The sequence below is a fragment of the Falco rusticolus genome, chromosome 13 (assembly GCF_015220075.1).
Source record: "Falco rusticolus isolate bFalRus1 chromosome 13, bFalRus1.pri, whole genome shotgun sequence".
Taxonomy (NCBI): Eukaryota; Metazoa; Chordata; class Aves; order Falconiformes; family Falconidae; genus Falco; species Falco rusticolus.
This window is the reverse complement of record NC_051199.1, coordinates 2,149,883-2,174,245: the sequence shown is the minus strand read 5'-3', so window position 1 is coordinate 2,174,245 and position 24,363 is coordinate 2,149,883. Positions and strand designations below refer to the sequence as shown.

At 59.3% G+C, this 24,363-nt stretch overlaps 1 protein-coding gene across 3 annotated transcripts; it reads left to right on the top strand.

Annotated features, from left to right (window-relative positions):
* Positions 1-426: 426 nt before the first annotated feature.
* Positions 427-23,355, top strand: AMOTL2 (angiomotin like 2). 3 transcript variants are annotated; one of them, XM_037407411.1, is made up of 10 exons: positions 427-935; positions 16,269-17,044; positions 18,515-18,749; positions 19,291-19,435; positions 19,592-19,684; positions 20,363-20,658; positions 20,769-21,061; positions 21,186-21,397; positions 21,564-21,719; positions 22,023-23,355. In XM_037407411.1, the coding sequence occupies exons 2-10, from the start codon at positions 16,329-16,331 to the stop codon at positions 22,079-22,081; spliced, it is 2,205 nt and encodes a 734-aa protein (XP_037263308.1). In that variant the 5' UTR covers positions 427-935; positions 16,269-16,328; the 3' UTR covers positions 22,082-23,355. The 3 variants fall into 3 exon arrangements, with proteins under 3 accessions (XP_037263308.1, XP_037263309.1, XP_037263307.1); XM_037407412.1 differs by lacking the exon at positions 427-935 and adding an exon at positions 15,936-15,980 and having other exon boundaries at positions 21,567-21,719; XM_037407410.1 differs by lacking the exon at positions 427-935 and adding an exon at positions 15,936-15,980.
* The last annotated feature ends 1,008 nt before the right edge of the window (positions 23,356-24,363 follow it).

Genomic DNA, 24,363 nt, shown 5'->3' with positions numbered 1-24,363 from the left:
CGGCCCATCCTCTGCCTCCCCGCCCGTCCTGTCCTATCCCAGCCCGGCCCATCCTCTGCCTCCCAGCCCGTCCTGTCCTATCCTAGCCCGGCCCATCCTCTGCCTCCCAGCCCACCCTGTCCTATCCTAGCTCGGCTCATCCTCTGCCTCCCCGCCCGTCCTGTCCTATCCTAGCTCGGCTCATCCTCTGCCTCCCAGCCCACCCTGTCCTATCCTAGCCCGGCCCATCCTCTGCCTCCCAGCCCGTCCTGTCCTATCCTAGCCCGGCCCATCCTCTGCCTCCCAGCCCACCCTGTCCTATACTAGCTCGGCTCATCCTCTGCCTCCCCGCCCGTCCTGTCCTATCCTAGCTCGGCCCATCCTCTGCCTCCCCGCCCGTCCTGTCCTATCCTAGCTCGGCTCATCCTCTGCCTTCCAGCCCGTCCTGTCCTATCCTAGCTCGGCTCATCCTCTGCCTCCCCGCCCGTCCTGTCCTATCCTAGCTCGGCTCATCCTCTGCCTTCCAGCCCGTCCTGTCCTATCCTAGCTCGGCTCATCCTCTGCCTCCCCGCCCGTCCTGTCCTATCCTAGCCCGGCCCATCCTCTGCCTCCCCGCCCGTCCTGTCTTATCCTAGCCCGGCCCATCCTCTGCCTCCCCGCCCGTCCTGTCTTATCCTAGCCCGGCCCATCCTCTGCCGCTCGCCCCACGCCGTCCTAGCCCGCCCTATCCCGTCCTAGCCCGGCCCCTGGTACTCTCCTGCGGCGGCGTGAGTGGTTTTGCCCCGGATGGATGGGCGGGTTTTCCCCCGGAAACCACGAGCGGAGCTCGGCCCGGAGGCGGGGAGCTGCGCGGTCCTGGCCGGCTCCGCTGGCAGGGGAGTCCGTTACCTCCTCGGGGGAAAGGCCCTCTGCCCCCCCCCACAGGTGCCTTCCGCGTCCCGAGGGACAACGGGCAGGTGAGACCGACGGCGGCGTGCGCCCGGCCGCCGCCTCCTGTTTCCTACCCCCGCTGTGTTCAGGAGATGTGAATTCTGTGTTTCCCGAGCCCTGTCCCACCTAGGTCGCCGGCGGTTTGCCATCGGGACCCCGGGCGCACTCAGCACCGCAGCCGCCTGAGCCATGGCCGAAGCCCAACTGAACCCGGTGGTCCCGGCGTTCCATTGGCAGGCCCGGTTGTGATGTCAGGGGCCCAACGGTCCGCGGGCCGGTTGCTGGCGCGAGCTGCCTCGGGGCGCGAGCTGCCTCGGGGCGCGAGCTGCCTCGGGGCGCGCGCGGCGGGCCGGCCGGGCAGCCCCTCGTCCTGCCCCGCTAGTAAAGAAGTTGTTTTTTTTCAATACTGCGTTTGTCGGTTGTTGCTCTGGGGTGGAAATTAGCGGGGGAAGCTGCGGGTGTTGACTCGGGAGGGGGAATTAGCGGGGGAAGCTGCGGGTGTTGACTCGGGAGGGGGAATTAGCGGGGGAAGCTGCGGGTGTTGACTCGGGAGGGGGAATTAGCGGGGGAAGCTGCGGGTGTTGCTGCAGGGGAGACGCTTCCTCATGAAAGAAATGAAAAGTTTTCACGTCTAAGGGAAGCAAAGGAGGGAGCTGTGGAGGAGAGCGGGCAGGTTCGATCACCCGGGGCAGCCCTTGTGGCCGGAGGGCTGCTGGCTTTTCACGCCCGCAGGGAGCCTGAGCGATGGTGTTTGGATTAATTAAAACTCCCTTCCTCGTTACTTCAGGAACTTAACTACGACTCCGCTTAGGCTTCGGGGCTTGGGCTGAGGAAGATGCCCGAGCCCTGCGGGCCGGCGGCAGGCCGGGCCGGCCGAGGAAGCAGCCCAGCAGAGGGCACGGCAGCCCCGTGCCCAGCCAGCCCTGCGCCGGCTCGGGGCGCCGCAGCCCGCTTTCCGCGCGTTCCTTCTCCGCGGTCCGTGGGGCCTACCTGAATCCTGGAACCGGGATCTGGAGGGGTTGCAGAGCGGCTGTTTGAATTCCTGCGTAAAGGTGTGAGGTTTTTGACAGTTTAGCTGTGCGAAGCCGAGACTTGTCTGCAACGCTCCTGCTGGTTTTGTCCACAACTAAATCTATGGGGAGGGAAAGCCAGAACGCTAAGCCCACCAAACGGTATCCTACAAACTAGGAAAGGAGTAAGGATGGTCTTTGGGGAAGGGGTCTTCCCTGCCCCTAAGGCAGACACTGCACACGAGGCTCGTACAGCTGCCCTGCACGGCTCGCTGCCCTGTCAGCGGGCACAGTGCTGGGAGCAGGCACAATGCTTGTCTCCTGCCCTGGGACCCCCACCCTGAGAGCAGGCGTGGAGCCAGGAGGTTCTGGACCTGTGGGGCTGGAAGATTTCTCTGAAAGCACAACCCCCCAGCTGTGGTTTCCTCTGCTGTGCAGTGTAGCCCACCTCAGGAGAAGTCTTAGGGTTCAAAAAAAGATAACAGAAATTCTCTTGGGAATAGAGTTTGCTGTTTTAAGCAAGCTCCTCAGTGCCTCCTGGTAACACCACTTCCTTATCCTCACCAGGACAGTGTAAGGACAGTGATTTTAATGCTTTTAAAGGATTCTAAAACATCCGTAGGAATGGCTTTGTGTGTGCTTTGCTGTGCTGTGAGCGCAGGGTCAGCATGGCTGCAGTGCTCATCCGATGTCTGTATGACCTTTGCAGCCTGAAGGGTTTGTCCTAGACATAAAAGGACAGTTAACATAGAGTTACATGGTCTGATTCTTCTGTAAGTCGTGTTAGTATGAAGACTATAGTGATCTCTAAAACTTCAATAACCAGATATGTAAAGAAGTTAGAATTCTGTTAAATTAATGCCACCGGACTGGGCAATCTTTCCTCTTGTAGCTTTTTCTCCCCTTCTCTCTCATGTCTATAGCAAAATTTTCCTGTTTTGTTTCGGTTTGGTTTTCTAAAGGAAAATATAGTAACAGCTAGATGTGCAAGAGGCTGTACGTCATAACTCCAGCATGTCTTTACAGTGCGGTTTTACATCGGTTACATTTCTCAATCCCTGTAATTTTTGCAGCTGATGGTTAACTTCATGACTTAATTCTTTACTATGCCTTTCAGCTTCTTGCTCAGTACGTTGATGTGTACTCAAAATGATGACATTTGGTGCATGTAAACCAGAATCCTGTTACCGGCCATTTAAATACACATGGATTACCTCTTTCCCATCTCCAACCCAATAGCAAACGCAGCTATTTTCAGAATCTAGTCTTATTAATTGTGTTACCTGACGTCTCTGCCTTTAGAGCAGCTTCAGCGTGAAAGCAATGTAGTTCACATACCTGGATGCTGAAGCAGCATATTTCAAATTAGTGACATAACAGTAATTCCGCAGAATAATTAATTTGGGGGGCTAGAGGAGTGATTGGTTATTTTAGATCTACATCTAATTTTAGGTATATAAAGCATAATATATTTAATTTTTCATTTAAATCTCATTATTTTACATGTGTTCAGGACAATGTCTGGGTGGCACAGAGCCATTTGCAAAGGAGACGTTTCCCCATTCTCCCCACCACACCCTGGGTCTAACACCAAGAGGGGCCAGGTTAGCTCAGAGCAGTTACAATCCCTGTCGTTGCATGGCTCTGGGCTCTGCACCCTAAAAAGCTGCTGCTGCCGCCTGTGCTTTCACTTAGTGCCTACAAATAGAGGCTTGGCCTGTGGGTTTGGAGCTTGGCGCTCCCAAACCAGCACTGCGAGTCTCGGCAGCACACGTTTGCTGATGCTTTCACGTCGCTCGCTCACCAGTCTTTGCCTGGGGTATCATCCCACTAAATATGATTCAGTTTGTCAACATAGCCGTGTTATGACTCGCGTGTGTTTAGCTGGTCAGCCCATTTTGTGCAGTCACTATCAAAGTGGGATCGCATGTGACAGCAGAAGCGGTTGGAAAAAATAGCTTCCATTTCACCCCAGATAGCTCTGAGGCTGAAACTTGCTCGCTCTTTTCCACTGCCCTGGTTCAGCAAGGTTACGCATTATAATGCGGTGCCTGTAGTTAAGGTACATTTATAATACTAGTTCACATTGGTTGCATTTTTTGTTCCCTGTAATTTGCATAGCTGAAGGTTAAGTTCACAGCTTCGCTGGGTATTATCCCTTTCAGTTTCCTGCTTGGGATGGGAATAGCTCTAAGCACATCTCTGTCCAGCAGCCCGTTTGTGCCCGTGTTTACGGTGCGTCGTAGCCGGTGGGGTGTATTTCACCCGAGCGCCTGCTGCTCCGACGTGCCTGGCTGGGCAGCCTCGTGCATGTGGGAACGCAGCACCTCACAGCACATTGCAGGAGCAGAGATGACCTGCATTTCAGGACCTCACGGCTTGTCTCTGCTTTCTGCCCTAAAATGGCCCCTCCAGGAGACAGGCTCCTTCTCATACCCAAGCGTCGGTCTGGGCAGTCTTACTCAGGATGTAAAATCTCAGAGCATGAACTCACCTCCTGGCTGAACTGAGAAGGGCAGGTCTGAATTCACCCCTCTCTTCTCACCTGCCCACTGACACCTCCCAGACATTCCTCCTTCCCCAGGGACTGTTGTGTTGTGGTGTCACTTGTCACTCTGCCCAGAAGGGACACCGCCATCTCCACCACTTTGTGGATGGAGGAGGACTCGAAGCGCAGGGCAGAGGGGTCCCTCAGCTTCCCAGCACCGTTGCCATGGCAGGGGCTTGTGTGGAGATGGCACATCATCTCACCGGCCACCGGTGCGCTGTCTGATCTTGGCTCTGTGCCATCTGACCTGATCTTGGCTTTCCACTATCATCCTCCTGGCATGAGGCAGCCTATAGCAGGGCAGGATTCACACTGCGAGATGCCGCCCTCCCACCCGAGCCCAGAGAGCCGGACTTCTGCCGCAGCGCCTGGGCCCATGCATCAGAAGAGGAGACTGGTGTGCCATCCCCAGCGCCCACTCAACACACCTGGAGGTGTGGTGGCCACAGGAACTTCTCACCCCTGTCCTGCTGTACCTTCAGGGCAGCTGGGTCATCTTGCCTAAGGGAAGCAGAAGGGGAAGGCAAGGGATGGGAAGGGAAGGTGAGGTAAAGGAAAGTAAGGGAAAGCAAGTGATGAGATGGGAAGGCAAGGGATGGGAGGGCAAGACAGGGCAGAGAGCACCTGAAGCACTCTGGCTAGGTCTCCTAACCCCATTTTGATGTCAGGATGGGAAGTCCCACCTACCCTAATATTTCCCCACCGCCGACCCCATGTGCTCCCATCCAGGAAACAGGCCCTGGGTGGGCAGCAGTGATGCCCAGAGCAGGCAACTTGATGCTGGAGGCCCAGAGAGATGCTGAGAGCCCAGAGGTGTCTCCACTCTGAACCATGTTTGGAAAAGGGCTGCAAACTGACACCTTGGAAAGTCTTGGTTCAAAGACAGAGTGCTTAGCTGAGGGCTCCAGCCTGCCCAGCGGGTGACAGCAGTGGTCCTCCTGCCGCTGTGTCTCCTGACCATGGTGCTCTGGGGCTTTATTCCTGACTCTCTCTTAGCACAAGCGAGCGGTTACACTTGGCCACTTGCTTCCTGGATCCAATACTCTTTTATCACATTCCGTCAGCGGCTGCTGGATTCATGGACCCTCTGGTCTCCGCGTGGCGCTGGCCTGAGTGGTGTGTGCACTGTGGCCATCTCCCTTGGGATGGCTCCTCGGCTGCACGGTGTGACTTTATTTACTTTTTCCTAACCAGATGGGGCTGCAACTAGTGGGCCAGGTGCTGCTGTCATGCAGCGAGCCGAGTTGTGTCATTCTTCTGTGGTGGAGGGCAAACAAAAATACCATGGCACAGAAAACAACACTGGAGATGGTGACTCATGCCCCTGCAATGCCACGTTAAGGTTCCTAGACACAGCCAGCCTTTTTTTTCTAAGCAGATGCTGAAATTTTCGGATATGAATTGCTAGGTTAGAACCCTCAGAGCACTTGCAAAAGGCCCGGAAAGGGAAGATGCTGGTAGGCACTGGGGAAGGGTTGCACGCTCAGCACAGCCATGGCCACTTAGGAGGATCCTGCTGGGAAAGGTGACGTGGAAGCAGGTTAAACTTGGTGCTAGATGGAAGGGCAGAGGTACTGACACTTACGATCACAGAAATGCAGAGCCACACATGAAAGCCAATCCTATTTACTGGGACAAAACCAGTCTCTGAAGGATGCATTCATGTGTCCCAGCTGTGAGCTGGCTGTTGAAAGGTCTCCTGGACTTCTGCTGCACTGGGTGGTGATGAACAGAGGCAGAAAAGAAAAGGAAGAGCACAAGGAAGTTGCTTGCAGTAATGATACGATGTCCACAGGGAGCTCTGTGAAAGCTGGGGCTGCAGGAGGGGAGCTGGGGCAAGCCTTTGGGGCAGGCAGCCCCGCTCATGCTCCAGCACGGGCTGCAATTTGGGATAAACCCTCGGGGCAATCTGCATCATCTTAGTGCACAGCGGGTGGCTTGCTGAGCGTGTAAAGGGGGGATTGTATTCTAGGAGAATTAGTGCATTCAGCTCTGGGGCCCCAAGCACAAGAGGTGGACCTGTTAGCGTGGGTCTAGAGGAGGCCACAAAGATGATCCGAGGGCTGGAACACCTCTCCTGGGACGAAAGGCTGGGAGAGGTGGTGGTGTTCAGCCTGGAGAAGAGAAGGCTCCGGGGAGACCTTGCTGTGGCCTTTTGATATGTAAAGGGGGGTTATAGAAAGATGGAGAGAGACTTTTTACCAGGGTCTGTAGTGACAGGACAAGGGGAATGGTTTGAAACTGTAAGAGGGGAGATTTAGATTAATATAAGGAAGAAATTAATTAATTACAACGAGGGCGGCGAGGCGCCGGCACAGGCTGCCCCGAGCAGCTGTGGGTGCCCCATCCCTGGCAGCGCCGAGGGCCAGGCTGGACGGGGCTGGGAGCACCCTGGTGCAGGGGAAGGTGACCCTGCCCGTGGCAGGGTTGATCTTTAAGGCCCCTTCTGACCTGAACCACGCTGTGATTCAATGATCTCAAGCACGTGCCTCCCTTTAACTCTCGCTTTCAGCAGATGACTTATTTCCTTGTCAGGCCCCTCTGCCGCTCTTCCCAAAACCGTCTGGCTGCGAGTGGGAGCCGGAGCGTCCTGCCACTGGCAGCTGGATTTGGAGCAGAAGTGGACAACCCATATGTAACTAGGCAAGGTCGAATTCCACTTTCTGTTATGGTGTTTTACAGAAAGATGAAAAAGGAGCCTTTATGCGGCATCTCATCCCTTCAGAAGAGCGAATATTTCTGGCTTACGAAAATTCCTGAGCCTTCTTGTGTTCTTGTCCTGCACGGCTTCTTCCTCTTCTTTACCTAGAGATTCTGAGCCTGATGTGGAGTTCAGATTATCCCTCGACACAGAGTCAGGACTAACTGCACAGGTGTGAATTCCTTGCACAGATAACTTGACAAACAGGAGCAAGTTCTGGGAAGTACAGCCAAAGAGTGAACTCCCTTGAAAAATGATTTCAAATTGAAAAAATGGAAGTTCAAAAGAGCATCAGAGAAAGGGGAAGCATATCATTTGGACTGATTTTTTTTTAAAGAAACCAAAGTTCTGTTTCCTTCCTGCCTAGAAAGGCAGGTCCCTTGAAACCCCATAAATGAAAAATACTGCTGCTGTTTGTCAGACCGTGGCATCTGGGGACCGGCCAGGGAGTGAGAGGGTCAAGCAGCCCAGGAGACAGGTTATTCTGTAGAAACCGCTGAACCCACCGGTGGGACCAGACCTGCTTTAGCCTGCCAGTTTCTCTTCTCATTCAACACTGATGAGGCTCGAGGAGTATTTCAGTGGGGGCAAGCAGTCGCGGGGGCATTGCTGCATCTGCTGGGTTGGTATTTGGGACCAGAGAGGATGGGAGTGTTCCCACTCACTTTCAGCGGGTTTTGTGGTAGGATGGGAGGTATGGGTGGGTATCAACTCCGCATGACGACTGCTGCTCTCCGGCCAGGGGGCTCGGCAGTTGGGGTCAGAACAGCGGCGCTCTCTGCTCCGACGGGCTCAGCTTTGGCATTGCATTGATTCAGTGCCCCCTGCCCGACGTGCTAAGGAGCAGGGCTGAGCGTTTCCAAAGGAAAACTCACATCAAACGCTGCCAGAAGGCTCTGGTGACCATATGGAGCTGGGAGAGGGGTGGGGGCCAGCCCTGACCTTTATTGTACGGAGGGCATTGCTGCTGACCCTCTCCCTGCCCCTCCAGGGTGGCTGTTCCCATGCAGCTCAGGTTGTTCCATGCAGTGCTCAGGGCTCTCTGCTAAATAAGACAACTAAATCCTTGAATCCAGGTTTTAGTGTTTCCATGTGCCGCCAAGTATCTTAATCTGGGCTGTTTGGGGAATTTTTATCCCGTGGATCCCTTGGTATGCCTGGAATGTTTGCTTTTCCTACTGTGTTCGTGTGTTTGAGGCACTCCTGTAAAAACAAGAGCTTCCTGCCTGCCTTGTAAATCTTTCCTTGATTGGCAGAGTTGCCTTCAGTGATTAATCAAGGGGCAAGCGAAGCTGACACCCTTGGGGAGCTTGCTCCTTGCAGATGCCCGGCACATGGGTGAGAGACCTGAGAGGGGGACCAGGAGAGCTGGCCGCGCTCCAGAGCCTGCCCAGGAGACACATGTGGCGACACCGGTTTTCGGTAAGAGCCTGGGAGAGGAAGAAATAAACGGAAATTCCAGCGAGCTAAGGAAATGCTCCAGAGGGCCGGGACTTCAGAGGCATTTTCTGTTGTATCATTGAGCACACAGCTAAAACATGTGGCTCCACTTGCAGGTCTTTGCTCGGTGGCCAGCGTAACCTTCCCACCTTGGCCGGGCTGGGGAAGGGTGAGGTTTAGCCGTGCACGGATGAAGACTCCTCCAGGACATGGGCCCAGGACAATGTAAAAGGGGAGTCTGCTGAGAAGACCAGGACCTCGAGAGAAGACCAGGACCTGCTGAGAAGACCAGTGTTGGTGCACTTGGGCTTCATCTCCACATTCCCCTTGGAGGCTTCCAGGTGCCAGAGGCTCTGCCTGTATGTGATACAGGGTGCCGAGTTAGCTCTGAGGAACAGGTCACCTCCAGAACAAGAAAAATACCTCCAGCATCCTGGCCAGAGGAGCTCCAGTTTGCCCCAGCTAGTGCAGCTATTGCTCTTGTGACACTGAACTTGCGTGCCAGCACCGTCCTTGGCCAGAGCGGGCTGTGCGATTCCTGAACCAATGCTGTGTTGTGCAGGGCAGACATGTGGACCTGTCCCCACCTCCCCATGTTCCCAGAGGAGGCTCAACTTGGCAAAAAAGCTGGCTCATAGAGCAGAGCTGCAGGCTGCCAGCCACAGGACCCGCCACAGACTCACTGCCATAAGCAAGACGACCTTCAGCATGGGAGTCTGGCAGAAACTTGTCACCAAAGACTCCCAATACCCATCATTTTCAAGTCCTGGTCTTCCCACTCTTTGCTTTGCTTTTCTCCAATGCTAGAGGCAGCATCTGTGCTGTGTGCTGGTGGGGAACACTGCCAGGATGAGAAGGTCCAGGAACAGAGCGCTCATGCATAGTGTCACAGCTGAGCAGGCAGCTGAGGAGGGTCTGTATGGCCACCAGCTGCACCACAGGAGGAGGGACAGGTAGCGGCATGGGAGTGCTGGGGACACATGTCCCTGCCTGAGGCAGCCGGCGTGGCTGCTGGCGGCTCCCAGGAGCTGATGTACAGAAAGAGCATTTCTGCCACACGGAGCTGTAACAGTCTGGGCAGAGTCCTGCAGCGTCTCCCTGCTCTTGGACAAACTTCTCCTGAGGCCCTGACTCTGTTTATCCTTCTGGCTAATAACCAGGTGCTAGTTATGGGTCCTGAGCCCATCTCTCCACACTCGTCCGTGTCCCCCTGACAGACGAGACCAGGGGCAATACGGCCTGTGTGTCTATCCCTGTCGCACCTTTCTCAAGACAGTGTTGGGTTTGAAGCTGCTGCTGCTCCACCCTCCGCCTTTACACCCTGCTTTGCCTCAACTGTGTCTCCTCTGCACACTCGCTGGGCTGGAGGGAGCTATATAGAGAGATGGTCTTCGCTGTCCCCTGTCCACATCTGTCCTGATGCCACCCCAGCTTCCCTCACAACTACCATCACCATGTGCAACAGGAGAAGCTCAAAAATTCATGACAAGGGAGTCAAGGGATGTTTCCCAGCCACTTTGTGTCCACACAGGTTTTGCCTGCAGCCGCATCTGAGTAATGAGCCCCCGAGTAATCCAGCCATGTATTAGCAGTGACCAGCCCGGTGACACTCGCACTGTCATCATGCCAGGGGACGTTCAGTGCCATTAAGGTGTTACCTTCATGTCTGGCACACTGTTCACTTGTGTTTTCACCACAGCCAGCTCGCAGGCATGGCTCAGGTGTTCGGATGCAGCTGGCACTGTTCCCAGTGGTGACACAGAGCTTGTCTCTCCCGTGCCACATCTAATTTATTAATACAGAGTAACTGTATTAATTGGTACGAGACCAGGTGAACAGGAGGCAGCATGGTGGCAGAGTCCTCAGCCAGGGAAGTGCTGGAGGCTGCTCTCCTGCAGACCTCTGCCTCCTCCTCAGGTTGTCAAAGAGGTGCCATTTCTTACCAAGGTTTTTCCTGCCAACCTCCTGAAATCCTGCTGCATTTCAGCACCCAACAGCCTTCTCCTTGGCAAACTGGCAAGACACAGACTGGATGGGTGGTCCACGAGACAGGTAGGAAATTGGCTCACAGGCTGCGCTCAGACGGTGGTGACCGATGGTTTTGACTCTGGCTGGCAGCCTGTCCACATGCAGGGTCCCCCAGGGATCGATTCTGGACCCCCCACTATTCCACATCTTCAGAAATGATCTAGATGATGGGGTTTAAGGCGCCCTCACCTGCTGACGATACCATACTGGGTGGTGAGGTGGACATGCCAGAAGGGAGGGCCATCTTACAGGCTGGAAGAGTGGGCTAGCAAGAACGGAATGAAGCTTAATAAAGACAAGTGCAAAGTCCTGCACCTGGGACAAGAGAACCCGAGCCCAGTACAGGCTGGGAAGCACCTGAAAGGAACCTGGGGTTCCTGGTGGACCTGGCTGAACAGGAGCCAGCTGGGAGCTGCTGCAGCGATGAAGGCAAGGCAGATCCCAGGCTGCATCTGCAGGGGCGTTACTAGCAGAGACAGAAAAGTGATCATCCCACTCTACCCAGCGCTTGTCAGGCTGCACCTGCGGTGCTGGTCCCCCACATTTCAAAAAAGATGTGGACAGACTGGAGAGGATCCAGTCTGGGCCACATCAACCTGGAGGCACTCCAGAGCAGAGACAAGTGTGCAAACAGGTGACACTGTGTCACCCCAGGCTCCCACCCAGCGCTGGGGCAGGGGATGGAGCCGTCCCCTCCTCCCAGCAGTGCCGGAGCCATGGGGGGTTCCTTGCCAGCCCTCCTGTGGGAAGGAAATCACACCCGGTGCTGCGCATTTCTCAAGAAAGAGTGAATATGCCTCAAATGTGAGAACGTGGCCAAACAGCAGCGAAGGGCTCTGCTATGGAAATGCCGAGCCGTGTCCCCTGGGGCTGGTGGCTCCTGGCATCTTGCTGGGCTGCGGTGGGCGGCCGTGCTCGACCTTTGTTCTTGCCGACATCTCCTTGGTGGATGCCGGCGACTGAAACCAAAGCCCTGGGTCCCACCGCGCCGGGGCACGCAGCTCAGGAACAGTGAACCCCTCTCAGGAAACAGGAAAATAAAGGAAAGCAGTACAGGACAATTTAACATCCAGGAATGGAAATGACTCAGGGGGTTTAAAACACAGAAAAGAGGAGGAGGAGGGTCCCAGCCCCTTTCTGATGGCCACGTGGCTTTGTTACAGGTTTGCACATTGTCCCTTGCATTTCCTGCTTCAGGACAGGGTTTGGCCCGTGCTGCCTGTTTGGCGGGGCTGGGGGGCACAGGGGCATCCAGCCTCGATGTCTCCTTGCTGGTGGCAGCTTCCCAAGGGCCAGGCAAGGCTCGGGGCTGTCCCTGCCACTGGGCATTGGTTCTGGTCCTGCTGAGTGGCTGCTGGAGCCAGAGCCAGCAGCGGGGATGGCAGGAGGGTGAAGCTGCGGCACTGCAGAAGAAGCGCGCACACCCAGGAGCGCATCCCTGACTGTCATGAATCTGTGTTATCCTGTGGCTGAACAGCAGTCCGGGGGGGTTCCAGCCATGCTTTTCCCTGCCCCAAATTCCTGAGAAGGGGCTTTGTGAATGTGTGCATGGCATCACCTCCCTGGGTGTCTGATTGATGGAGAACTGCGGCAAAAGTACCTTTAGAGGGGAGCAGGGATGTCCCCTGGGTTACCCAGGTGCTGGTTTTGGGACATCCCAGCTGCATGGCAGGTAGTCCTGCCCTGCCCCAGGGGGAGAGCATGCAGGACAAGGTGTGGAGAGGGAGCAGGAGCACTGCCAACCCTGTGTGACCCTCACCTGGGGTCAGACCCAGCATCCCCCCAAACAAGGGGGAGTCTCACTGCTCCGGCTCTGGGACAGATGTGCACGGCATGGAGGCAGCTGGCTCTTTCCTGGAGTGATGGGGCAGGTAGAGGCAGTGCTGGAGCTGTGTCTCGGGGGATGGTTGCCTGTAGGGTTGTCCCCATCTGCCTTTTTGCAGCGGCACCGACCCTGGCCCCCACATTGCTTCAGCTGAGCCCTCCCCGCCCCCCCCCCCCCCCCCCCCCCAGGCTGTCTGGGCTTCCCCCCGGGCAGGAAGGGATCTTTCCTCTCCTTCCTCCACCAAGGAAGAGCTGTATCAGTCAACAGCTCATGAAGCAGCAACAAAAAGAGTGAGGGGACTGGGCAAAAGCCAGGAGGACCCCATGCCCCCCCCTGCCCTCCCCAGCCGGTTGAGGAGTGTTTCCCATCTGAGCTGCGGCACTGGGAAAAGCCATGGGAATGGGGTTCCCACCATCGCACAGCAGCACCCCAGGCCACACATCCCCACGGGGGCAGAGCTGGGGCACCCCCAAAATGGTGTGACTCCCATTTCAAGCTGCTGGAGAGAAACCAGTATCAGAGGACAGGGAAGAGGAGTCGTGATCAGGCCTGGCATCTTGTGGGGGTGTCGCCAGGACTGGAGCGCCCAGCTGGGATGCTGGGTGGCAAGGAAGAGCCTGGGTGCTGCCTTTGCTGCCTGCCCATGGGATTGCAGCATCCCGGTACCTTCAGGGGGCAGCCCAGGGGGTCTCCTGCCCTGCACCCAGCACGGACCCTGGCACTGGGAAGGAGTACAGGAAAGGTGCTTGTGTGATTCCTTGAAGTCCGGCCCTCCTTCCCACCTGGCTGCACTTTGAATCAGGAGCCTGGGAGAGAAGCAGGTACCTGGAGGGGGCTTTATAGGGCAAATCGCCACAGAGTGGTTTGGGGAGTTCGGCACCCTGCAGCCCACAGCAGGGCTTGGCAGCTGGGGGACACTTTCACCACCACAGCCATCACCCCGGGGAACGTGCTGAGCCCAGCCTAAAGCTGGCTGCGCACCTCCTCTCCATTGCAGGCACCTTCAACTGCCTGCAACGCCCGGTTATCCGGCACGGCCGAGGCATTTCGGGAGCTGTGAAGACAGCCGAGGTGATCTCATCCCGCGAGTATTTTCTTGGCTCATTCGTCTCGCTCCAACGCCTCGCCTATAAGGCTCGGCGGTGAGGTCAGTGGGAGGGTTTGGCATTGTGGAGCCATGTGTCACCCGGGGAGCCTGGGACAGCGGCACCTGCGCTCGCCTGCCGCTCCAGGGGACGATGGAGCTGCGAGTCGCAGCCCCACGGCAGGACCCCCGCCAGGCTGCCCACCCACACCCTCCCACATGGGCAGAGGGTCCGTGTGGGCAGCCCCCGGCATGCCCTGCCGCTGCCTGCTGCCCACCAGGCCCGGCACAGGGCTGCCGGCTGCTGTCTCGCCTCTTCCAGGGGAAAACAAAAAGGTTGAGGCTTTTCCTACCTCCAGCATTAGAAAGAAAAAGAGGAAACTCTTCAGATCACTTTCCAAAGGGGTGTTACCAGCCCAGGAGGGGTTTCCTGCTGCCAGAAATAGAGCAGTGTTCAGATAAGGAGGGAAGCAGGATGACGCAGGTGTAGATAAGGCTGGTGGATGAGCCGGGAGAGGCGGCCTGGCTGCCAGGGGAGCTGGGCTGGCTCCCGGGGGGCTCGGGGTGGGTTGCCCCATCCCCTCGGGAAAAAGCAGGGCAGACACACAGCCTTCAGAGGTGCTGCTGCTGGGCTTGGGGTATCTTGGAACAGTGCATCTGTCCGTCCATCCATCTGCCCGTCCATCTATCCAGCTGCTGCTGGGCCTGGACTGGTGCTTGGTGACACAGGGACAAGAGCCATGCCCTCTTCTCATCCCCACAAGAGGGTAGACCCTCGCTGGGTTTTCAGGATCTCCCCCATACCCACGGGGCTGGGGCTGATTCCCACCTCCGAAACTCCAGCCAGGCAGGATTTGACTTGTGACTGGTAAAACTGTGCTGAAAAACTTGTTTCTTGAGCCCCGTTACTGTTTGACGAGCTTCCCGGTGCTGAGCACAGGCTCAGGACCTGCCTGGGTGGGGATGCTGTCAGGCTTTGTTAAGCCTGAATCCAGCATGACCACGCCAGAGCCGTGTCCTTCATCTCTGCGCCTGTAACACGGTGCTCTTCTTCCTCCACGCACCGACTCCTCCCCGTGCACCTTCTCTGCACGCTCCCCTGCCTTGGAGTCTGTTACCTGCTACACGTCGGGGATTTATCCCCCCTGCTTCCCCCATTTTTTAGAAGAAAACCCAGCGTGAGAGAGCTGCGCCTGCAGCCCCTGGACTGCTAGCACATCCCGTGGTGCTTGGGGTCTCCCCGGGGTGATGCCACCCGGAGCAGCGTTCACGCCAGCAGGAGCAGCAAGGCAAGGAGATGAGGGGAGACCACCGTGTCCGTCCCCCTCCCAGACCTGCCTCCAGATCTGCACCAGTTGGAAGATACCGGCTCCCCCTCACAAGAATAGGAGCTTAATGTGCCGGAGCTAATTAGCAATTTTCCCCTGCACCTGCCTCGCCGCCTGCCCTCGGCCATCTGCCACCTCGGGGCCTCGGTGCTGAGCTCCGCATGGGCAGCCCTGGGCGCGGGGGGCTTGCGGGGGGCTTGTGTCCTGTGCTTTGGGGTTGGGGGTCCTCCAAAGCTGAGCTGAGGCTCTTGAGCGCTGAAAGGAGAAAAGGAATTTGGCCCTATGGGCTCGTGCCCCCTCGTGTCCCCGGCGCGGCGGATGGCCAAGCCCCACGGCGGCCCCGCTGCGACGGCGTCTGCCCAAGAAGGGAAACTGAGGCCGGGAGAGGGGCAGGGGCCGTCCGAAGGCGGTGACCCCCATGCTCCGCAGGCCAGAGCTGCCGGGGCGGCTGTGGCGAGGCGCCCCCCAGCCGGGGGAGGCGAGGGGGCTGCGGGCAGAGCAGATGGGCCAGGGGGGGCCGGGGGGCTGGCGGGGTGTTACGGACAATGGGGCGGCTCCGCCAGCAGCCGAGCGGGGGGGGGAAGGTGTCTGTGCTCCAGGACAGCTGGTGGGCAGAGCCCCCCCGCAGCTGCCAGCCCCCCCGCACGCCCGCGGCGCACATCGGCCCCCGCCCTCCCCCCGCTGCTGCCCCCCAGCCCCCAACCCCCCGTGGCCGCGCGTGGGGCCCCCCTGCAGCCCCCGAGCCGAGCGCCCCGGGCATCCCTGCTCGTCCCCGGGGCCGTGGGGGGACCCCCGGGGCTCGGCGTGCCGGGGGTCGCGGGAAGGCTCTGGGCGAGGGGGGGGACGGGGGAGCGGGGCTGCACGTCCCCCCCCTCCCGGGAGCGCGGGGGCTGCAGCCGCCGGCCCCAGGAGCTGCCCCGCGCCCCCCGCACGCCCCCTGCCGGCGGCCCCGCGGGGCGGGCGGGGCGGGGCGGGCGGGGCGGGCGGGCCGGCCCCGCATTCCGGGCATAGCAGCGCCCGGGCCGGCCCCCGCTGCCGGCGGGACGCCCAGAGCCGCCGCCGCGCTCCCCGGGCAGCACCGCCGCCGCCCCGCTCCGCCATGCCCCGGTAAGTGCCGCCCGCCGGGGCCCCCACCGCCACCCGGCCGGGGGGGGGTGTCCCGCCCGCCTCCCCTGGCCCCGGGGCAGCGCCGGTCGTCGCTCGGGCCGTGGGGAGCGGCCCCCCCCCCCGCCGTGGGTGTGATGGGGGCGGCAGCGTTCGGCCCCGCCGCGGGCTCCCGTCCCGCCGGCACGTCCCGGTGCTGGGCCCCGCTGCTGGAGGCAGCCCCTCGGCCCCAGGGCCTGCGCTGCCCCCCGCCCGCGCCGGGCCGCCCTTATCGCGCCTCTCCCCGCGCAGGTGCCTCGGCGTGGCCGGTCGCCGCTGAGCCCCCGCGGTGGGACCGTGGCGCTGCCCGCGATGCGGACGGCCGAGGAGTCCAACGGGACGGTCCTGCACCGCCTGATCCAGGAGCAGCTGCGCTACGGGAACCTGACGGAGAACCGCACGCTGCTGGCCATCCAGCAGCAGGCCCTGCGCGGCGGGGGGGGCCCCGGGGGGGCCGGCAGCCCCCGCTCCTCCCTGGAGAGCCTCAGCGCCGAGGAGAGCCAAATGGTGCAGCAGTCGGCGCGGCAGGAGCCGCAGGGCCAGGAGCATCACTCCGACCACGTCTACCTGGAGAGCAGCGTCCATCGGCTCTGCCAGCCCCTGCACAAGGGCGAGGAGCTGCCCACCTACGAGGAGGCCAAGGCGCACTCCCAGTACTACGCCTCGCAGCGGGGCGGGCAGCGGGGGGAAAATGGTCCGCGCGGGGCCGAGAGCGGCACCCGCCGCCCCGACGAGGGGCTGAAGGACCTGAAGCACGGCCACGTGCGGTCGCTGAGCGAGCGGCTGATGCGGATGTCGCTGGAGAGGAATGGGGCCAAAGCGCAGAGCCCCATCAGCGCCTCCCACAGCTACCCCCAGCTCTCCCGCCACCACCAGCTCGCTGCCCTGCGAGGGCAGCACCCAGAGGGGCCGGAGCCACGGGGACCACCCCCGGAGTATCCCTACGTCATCCCTTCCCAGGACGCTTACCTGGCCGAACCCCAGCCGTGCTCCCGGGAAGGCCCTGGATATCAGCATCCCGAAATCAGGTAACGTGTAGCCCCTGGACCCGGCTTTTGGGGGGGCCTGCTGGGGGCCTCCCAGCCGCAGTGCCCCAGGAGCAGCTGGGATGGATGCTCGGAAGATGCGGGATGCGGAGAGCAGTGGGGGACCTGGGGCAGCTGTTGCTGAACCTCTCATCCTCGCAGGGCCAGGTCCAGCTCAGCCCGAGGGGCTCTGTGCGGACCCTTCTGGTCCTCTCCTCTCCCCAGTTTCTCTTGGCACAGTTGGGTTTTTCCAACTGGTGGTAAACTTCCCGCTGCCTCTGCAGACCCTGCCCCCTTGCCATGCACTGGGAGGAATTTGGGGTTAATTTAGGAGCTGGAACCAGCTCAGGAAACTGCTAAATGTGGAACAGGCATGGGGCAGGGTGGAAGGCAAACGCGCTCCCCGCTCCATGGAAACCCACACCGTGCTCCTGAGCCGGTCCACGTAGCACTGGTTAGCTGCCGGTGCCGTGGGACTGCTGCTGAGCTGAGCCTGGGCTGGTGCCGGGGAGTTTGTGGAGGCGATGAGCAGTGCCGGGCAGCTCCGGCCCTTCCCTTTGGCAGCTTGACGCCTCTGGCAGAGCCCCAGGTTGCCTGTGAGAGGGCCACGGAGAGGTCTGGGAGGCCCGGAGGTCTGGGCATTGCCTGGCATTTGAGGAGGACTGGAAACAACTTCCTCCAGTGTGGAAAATGATGGGAAGAAGGGAACTGGAGGCTTGATGGGAGGGTGAACACCGCTTCCAGACCTCCTGACCTATCCAGGCAGAGAGCGATAGCATCTCCAGCAGGAAAACCTTCTCCTTCCAGGGAACAAAGAGGGGAAGGGGAGCTGTGAGGAAGATGTATTTATTCTTCCTCGCTCCTATATCATCCCGCAGGAATGCAGGCCCTTGGCGGGCAGCCCGCGGCAGAGCAGGGCTGGGCTGTGCACAGCCACCCAGCTCGGGGTGCTCAAGGCGGCCGTGGGATGTCGAGGAACTTGGAGTGGGCAACGCGAGGGGCGGCTGGGCTGGCCCTGCTCCTCCAAATATAGCGAGGACATATAAATAGTTTGGTGGTGAGGAGCCGTGCCAGGAGCCCTCGCTTTGCCCAGACACCAAGGATAAGGGGCTTCCAAGGTGCATCCTTTGCTGAGCTGTCATCGGTCTGCAGCATCCCCAGCAGCAGGGTGGGTGTGGGCGGCTGGGAGCCCATCCTGGCCCACTGGCCAGGTCCGGGAGCTGTCAGGTGAAGGTATCCCTGCAAGACAGGGTTTATTTTGTGTTCGAGGGTGCTCAGATGAGCACCTCTTAGAAAGAAAATGCTATCCAGCTCTGAAAAGCAGGAGAGGATCCTTCCTCCTCCTTTGGGGTGACCTGGAGGCACTGATACCCCCTTGGCCCGTGGGTTTGGTGCGGTCAGTGAGATGCCGGAGATGCGGTCGGCTCTCCCTCCCCATGAAGCCCCCTTGAGCATCCTTCTCCCTCCCTGCAGGGTGCTGCCCACCCACGTCCCCACCGCTTTCCTGCCGCTGCCAGGCAGCCTTTGCCCGGGAGCCCTGGGTCCCGCCGGCGTGGAGGCACTGGTGAGCGCCCAGGCAGTCTCAGCTGGCAGCCGCCTGGCCCGGGCAGACGCGGTCCTGCGGGAGAACGAGAGGCTCCAGCGGGAGACCGAGAAGCTGCGGCGGGAGCTGGAGAGCTGCACCGAGAAGGCAAGCCGCATCCAGAAGGTGAGCGAACGGCAGCAGCCCCTCAGCCTTGGCATTGTGTCCCCCCTGCCCACGGAGATGCTCAACCAGCTGCTGTGAAAATTCGCCCCCTTTAGTGTTTTAATCCCTTCTCCTCCTCCCTCCGGCGGCTTGTTCCCCTCCGAGCAGCTGTGTTTCAGCGGCGCGGCAGCCGGGACTGGGGAGAAGGAGCCCATTCTCCAGTGCCCTCCTCCCTCCGCCTGTCCCCCCCATCCCCAGCCGCCACAGAAAGCCCTTTGTGCGGCTCTGTACAAGGGGCGGCTGTTCCCTGCCGGCCGGGCTATGGCAGAGCCAAAACCTGCAGAGGGACTCTTCTGCAAGAAGAAAGGCAGAAAAAATTCTTCCCCCTCCCCCCAAAACGTGCGCTGGGGGTCAGCCGCGGGGGGGGGGGGGGTCCCATGGGTGTGCTGAGCTCCTCTGGCAGCTTGGGTTGGGCTGAGTGACCTGAGTGAGCTTTGGCCAGCATCTCCCTTTCCTCATTCCATGAATATCTAACCCTGGCCTGTCCCTTCCTCCGCCCCAGCTGGAGAGCGAGATCCAGCGCATCTCAGAGGATTACGAAAACCTCGTCAAGGCGTCTTCCAAGCGGGAAGCCTTGGAGAAAGCCATGAGGAACAAGAGAGATGGCGAGATGCGACGGCTCCAGGACTTCAACCGGGACCTGAAAGGTGAGGGACCCTCTGTGTCCCCATCCCCACGGGCACACTCTGTCCCCTGGCTTTTCCCCCCCGGCGGTGTTTCCAGGGTAAGCCAGGCTTCTCCCACTTCCTCCAGCTGAAATCTTGTATTTAAATCTTAATTGGGTTTAATTGCCTTTGGACCAGAGCGGTTGGAATCTGCGAACAAGCAGCTGGCCAGCAAGACCCAGGAAAGCCAGGAGAGCAACCAGGGCAGCGTGGCCAAACTCCTGGCGCAGAGTAAGTCCCGGGGGATGCCCGTCCTCGCCTGGCTCCTGGAGGCACCCGGACGGTGGGCTCAGCACGCGGTGGGCTCAGCACGCTCCCCTTCGGCGGAGGAGGAGGCGGGTGGCGGAGGAGGAGGCGGGTGGCGGGCAGCAGCTCTTGCCTTCCCCGGGGAGGATGGAGCAGCTCTTGGCGCTGGACTCAAGCCATTAATCCTGGCCGGCCGGCCGGCGGCGTGACCCGCATTCTCTGCATTCCTGCCGCCCAGCCGGCTCTTCCAACACTGAGCCCGCACTCCCGCCCGCGCCAGCCGCCCTTCTCTCCCTCCCTCCTACACCTCGCAGCTGCGCAGGCCTGGGCTTTGTTTTGGGAAAATACACCTAAATCCGTTACTTTAGCAGAGACGCACGGTATTGGTGCTGTGTGGGAGGAATTGCATCCCATTCTCTTTAGGTGGCTGGATTCACGCCAGGCAGCTTTTACTCTTCACAAACTAAAATTTGGGCTGGAGTGGAGGCTTTCAGCCCTCTGCCTGGGTGGCTGGGATGCCACCAGCCCCCATATACCCTGCGTGCTTGGGGAGGGACGGCACGGCCACGTTCTGGGGAGCCAAGACCCCCCTCCGTGGGGCCTTGTGGACCGGCCTTAGGGCAGCAAAGCCTTTTCGGCTGAGGCTTGGGGTCTCTCTTGCAGGCTACGAGCACCAGCAGGAGAAGGAGAAGCTGGAGCGGGAGGTGTCCCTGCTGCGCAGCGCCAATGAGGACCAGCGGCGGCGGGCAGAGCTGCTGGAGCAGGCGCTGGGCAGTGCCCAGGCGCGGGCGGCCAAGGCGGAGGCCGAGCTGCGGAAGAAGCGCGCCTACGTGGAGAAGGTGGAGCGGCTGCAGGCAGCCCTGGGCCAGCTCCAGGCTGCCTGCGAGAAGCGGGAGCAGCTCGAGCTGCGGCTCCGTACCCGCCTGGAGCAGGAGTTGAAGATGCTGCGGGCTCAGCAGGTGGGTGCCGGCGAGACACAGTGGTGGGTGCCGGCGAGCCGCAGTGGGTGCTGCATCCTCCCAGCACCTCCTCATCCTCTCTTTTTGTTGGGGTTTTTTTACCACTGCAGAGACAGGCAGGTGCTGTGGGCGGGGGGATGCCGGAACTGAGTGCCCACACACTCTCCGAGCAGCTGAGGGAGAAGGAGGAGAAGATCCTGGCCCTGGAGGCCGACATGACCAAGTGGGAGCAGAAGTACCTGGAGGAGTGCACCATGCGGCAGTTTGCCATGGACGCTGCAGCCACTGCGGCCGCCCAGCGGGACACGACCCTCATCAGCCACTCCCCACGGCACTCGCCAAACAGCAGCTTCAACGAGGACCTCCTCCTGGCCAGCCACAAGCACCAGGAGATGGAGAACAGGTAGTCCCACCTTGCCAGAGGTGTTTTCCCAGACAAGCTTGTGCCGTGTTCTGGTTGGGCAGGGCCCGCATCCTCCTCTCCCCCTCCGGCTCCTCTCCCAACTTCTGCCTCTTCTCCTCTCCAGGTTAAAAGCCCTTCATGCCCAAATCCTGGAGAAGGATGCCGTCATCAAGGTCCTGCAGCAGCGCTCACGGAGGGATCCCAGCAAAGCCCTCCAGGGCTCCCTGCGGCCAGCGAAGTCTGTGCCCTCCATCTTCGCTGCCTCTGCTGCCCCGAGCTGGCCAGGGGCCGGCCAGAGTGACCGGCTGGCCGAGGGCAGCTCCCGGGGCATCGCAGGTAAGCACGGGCACCTGCCAGCTCCCTGCCTTTGCTCGGCAGCAAGGATTTGCTTCCAATTTCCTCTGCGGTTTTGGAAGCAGAGAGCCTGGGGAGTGGGGATTTCTCCGGTGAGCCATAGGGACTGGCCGGAGGAGCTGGCGATCCCTAATGGCATCTCCTCCAGCAGGCAAAGCCACCGCCGAAGGGGCGGCAGCACCCGCTGCCCTTCCCCTGCCCTCCCACTCCAAGCATGGCAGCAAGGACGGCAGCACGCAGACGGATGGGGTGGCCGAGAGCAGCGAACAGGGCGAGGGCACCGAGCACCCAGCCGGTGCGCTGGGTGAGTCCCCCTGGGGAGGCATGGGGGAGAGCTGGGGGTGCTCCAGTGTGTGGGCTTAGCACCCAGGAGACGGGCTGTGCACAAGCTTCGGTCATTTTTATAAGGCATTTTAAAGGCCCCAGTTGAGTCTGGTGGGTTCAAGTCCCTGCAATCACTCGTCACGTTTTTAGGTGCAGAGCTTTTTTTGTGAACACCTTGGGGGACGCTGGCCCAGTGGCACACTTGCTGCTGGCCCTTTGGTGGGATGGGCGCCATGCTGATGCCCTTCACCTCTCCTCCAGCTCTCACCTTCTTTCCTTGCAGAGAGCTCAGCTGCTGCCAGAGCCCCGGACCTGTCCGACATGGTGGAGATCCTGATCTGAAGCCACCCAGGGGCCGCATGCTGGCCCCTCCACCCTCCCTGCCTGCCGCACAGGCATTGCCGCCCTGCCTGGGACAGAGGAGCCTGCGGGAAGGAGGAATGAGCCTGGAGCTCAGCAGCATCCCCGCGGCCAGTTTCAGCAGGTGGCCCCCGCACGTGGAAGGGCCACCGTCCCCACTTGGCACCCACATGTGTCCCCAGCTGCGCGGGGCGCGCTGGAGCCCGGGGACCTCACCGTGGTGACAGGCCCTCGTGACTCCCCTGTAAATACACCCAGGTTTTGTATGACGGGAGCAAATGTATTTATCGTTTCCGCCTCTCTGCCCTCCTGAGGCAGGGGGCTTCTTCCCATCTGCTCCATGGTTGGCTCCATCGCCAGCCCACCTCTGGGTCTGGCCATTTGCACCCACCCGGGTGCTTGACTTCCAACTGGAAAATCCCTCTCCGTTTGCCCAAACTCTACCCTCTGCGCGAGGGCAGAGCTGGGAAGGATCCTCCGTGGGTCCCATCGACTGCCCAGATCCACGTGGCCAAGCCAAGCGCTGGGAGCCCCAAACCTCCGTCACCTGCATCCCGCCTCTGGCCTTATCACAGACGGGCAAGCGGTTTGGGATGGAGCGGTGGTGGAGCAAAAGAGAAAATGATAATCAAGGGAATGAAAGGTGGAGGAGAACCCCCCCTTGAAACCGGAGGCGAAACGCTTGGAGCGAACCGAGGACAGCTGATGGAGGGGGTGGGACACGCCACCCCTCTCCTGGCTTCATCCCACCATCGCAGCCCCCGGCTACTGGCAGCTGGCTTCTGCCCATAGCCAGCGCTGGCGTCTCGCTCCTCTGAGCTCAGACGCTTCCCGTCCTTGGCCTTCGTGTATATATTTTTTTTTTCTTTCTTTCTTTCTTTCTTCTTTAAACGTGCATTTGCTGGACAACTGCATTTTTTATTTTTCTTTCCCAGACACGTAAAAAATGCGTTCGGTTCTCGTGCATTGTTTACAAAGTGGAAAATAAACAAACAAAAAATTATGAAAGAGGAAAAAAAACCCCACAACTTAATATATTTTATATTAATATTGGTATTTCTTTTTAAGTATTTTTTTTCGTGCTGTGAACTTTTTTTTTTCCTGCCAAAGATGATGAGTTCTTGTTTGTGCGTTTTAAGTTATCTTAAGTATTTAAATGTAAACCTGGCTGTTTCGTTATGCCGCCCTATACCGAGATTGCTGTAGCATTCCACTTGGTATAACAATATTTTAATAAAAAAAACCCCAAATATTGACCCATGGCTACTTTTTCTTTTTTTTTCCCCCCCATGCGATGGGGCAAGGCAGAGGTGCTGCTGGGGGAAGGGGTCTAGGGGTGGCGATGCCTTGGCTGAAGTGCTGCCCTGCCCTTCCCAGCTCCCCAGGCGCCAATTTGGGGTGCAGCTGCATGGGAGAGGGGAAAAAAGTGCTTAAGAGCATCTATGTGTTCTTTGAAATCCCACTGGGATCCCATTTCCCCACGCTGATGGGGAAAAAGGATGAAGTTGCCTAGAAATGTCCATGTAGTTCCCTCCCTGCATGTAGTACTCTGGTATCTCCATCCTGATGGGATCCTCCTCTTCCTCACAGGACCCGTTCCTGCCCTCCTATGCCCCCACCATGGGGACTCCTTGATGGCCACATCCTCAAGCACAGCTGGACCTGATCCTCAAGCTCTCCCCTGGCTTTGTCAGCCACCTCCAAGCCCTTCCCACCCTGCCTGGCTCCTTGGTCTTCTGGAAGACCAGATGTTCTCCTAATGTTAGAGCTAGGGCTGCCTTAGGACTTCCACAGCCCCATCGTGCTGCTCCCCAGCACCTCCCCTCTGAGCTTGGTGTTTGCTTATGTCACTTAGTTTTAATAGCTGTCACATTTATGCTTCCCAGGGAGCATCCCTGGGGACCCTGCTCTGGCTGCTTGGGTGCTGGCAGCCTGGCTGGAGCCATCACCAGCTGGGCTGGGGCTTTCCCTTTTATGCATCTCTTGGCATTTATTGGCAGCTCTTTTTTTTTTTTTTTTTTTACTCTTGCTGTCCCTGGGGACCGGGAGATCGCGTGTGAGCCTCTGCAATGGGCTTTAGCTGGGATTATGCCGAACAATGGCATAAGAAACCAGCTTTGCTGCCAGCTCCTCCCTGGAAGGTGGCTCAGGACTCCGTTGAGGATCACAGGTCTTGGTGGGACTGTGATGCTGAACACCAGCTCAGCTCCACCCTTCCCACCCAGGAACCTGGAAGGAGTGTGGCTGAAAATACGAGGTTTCCT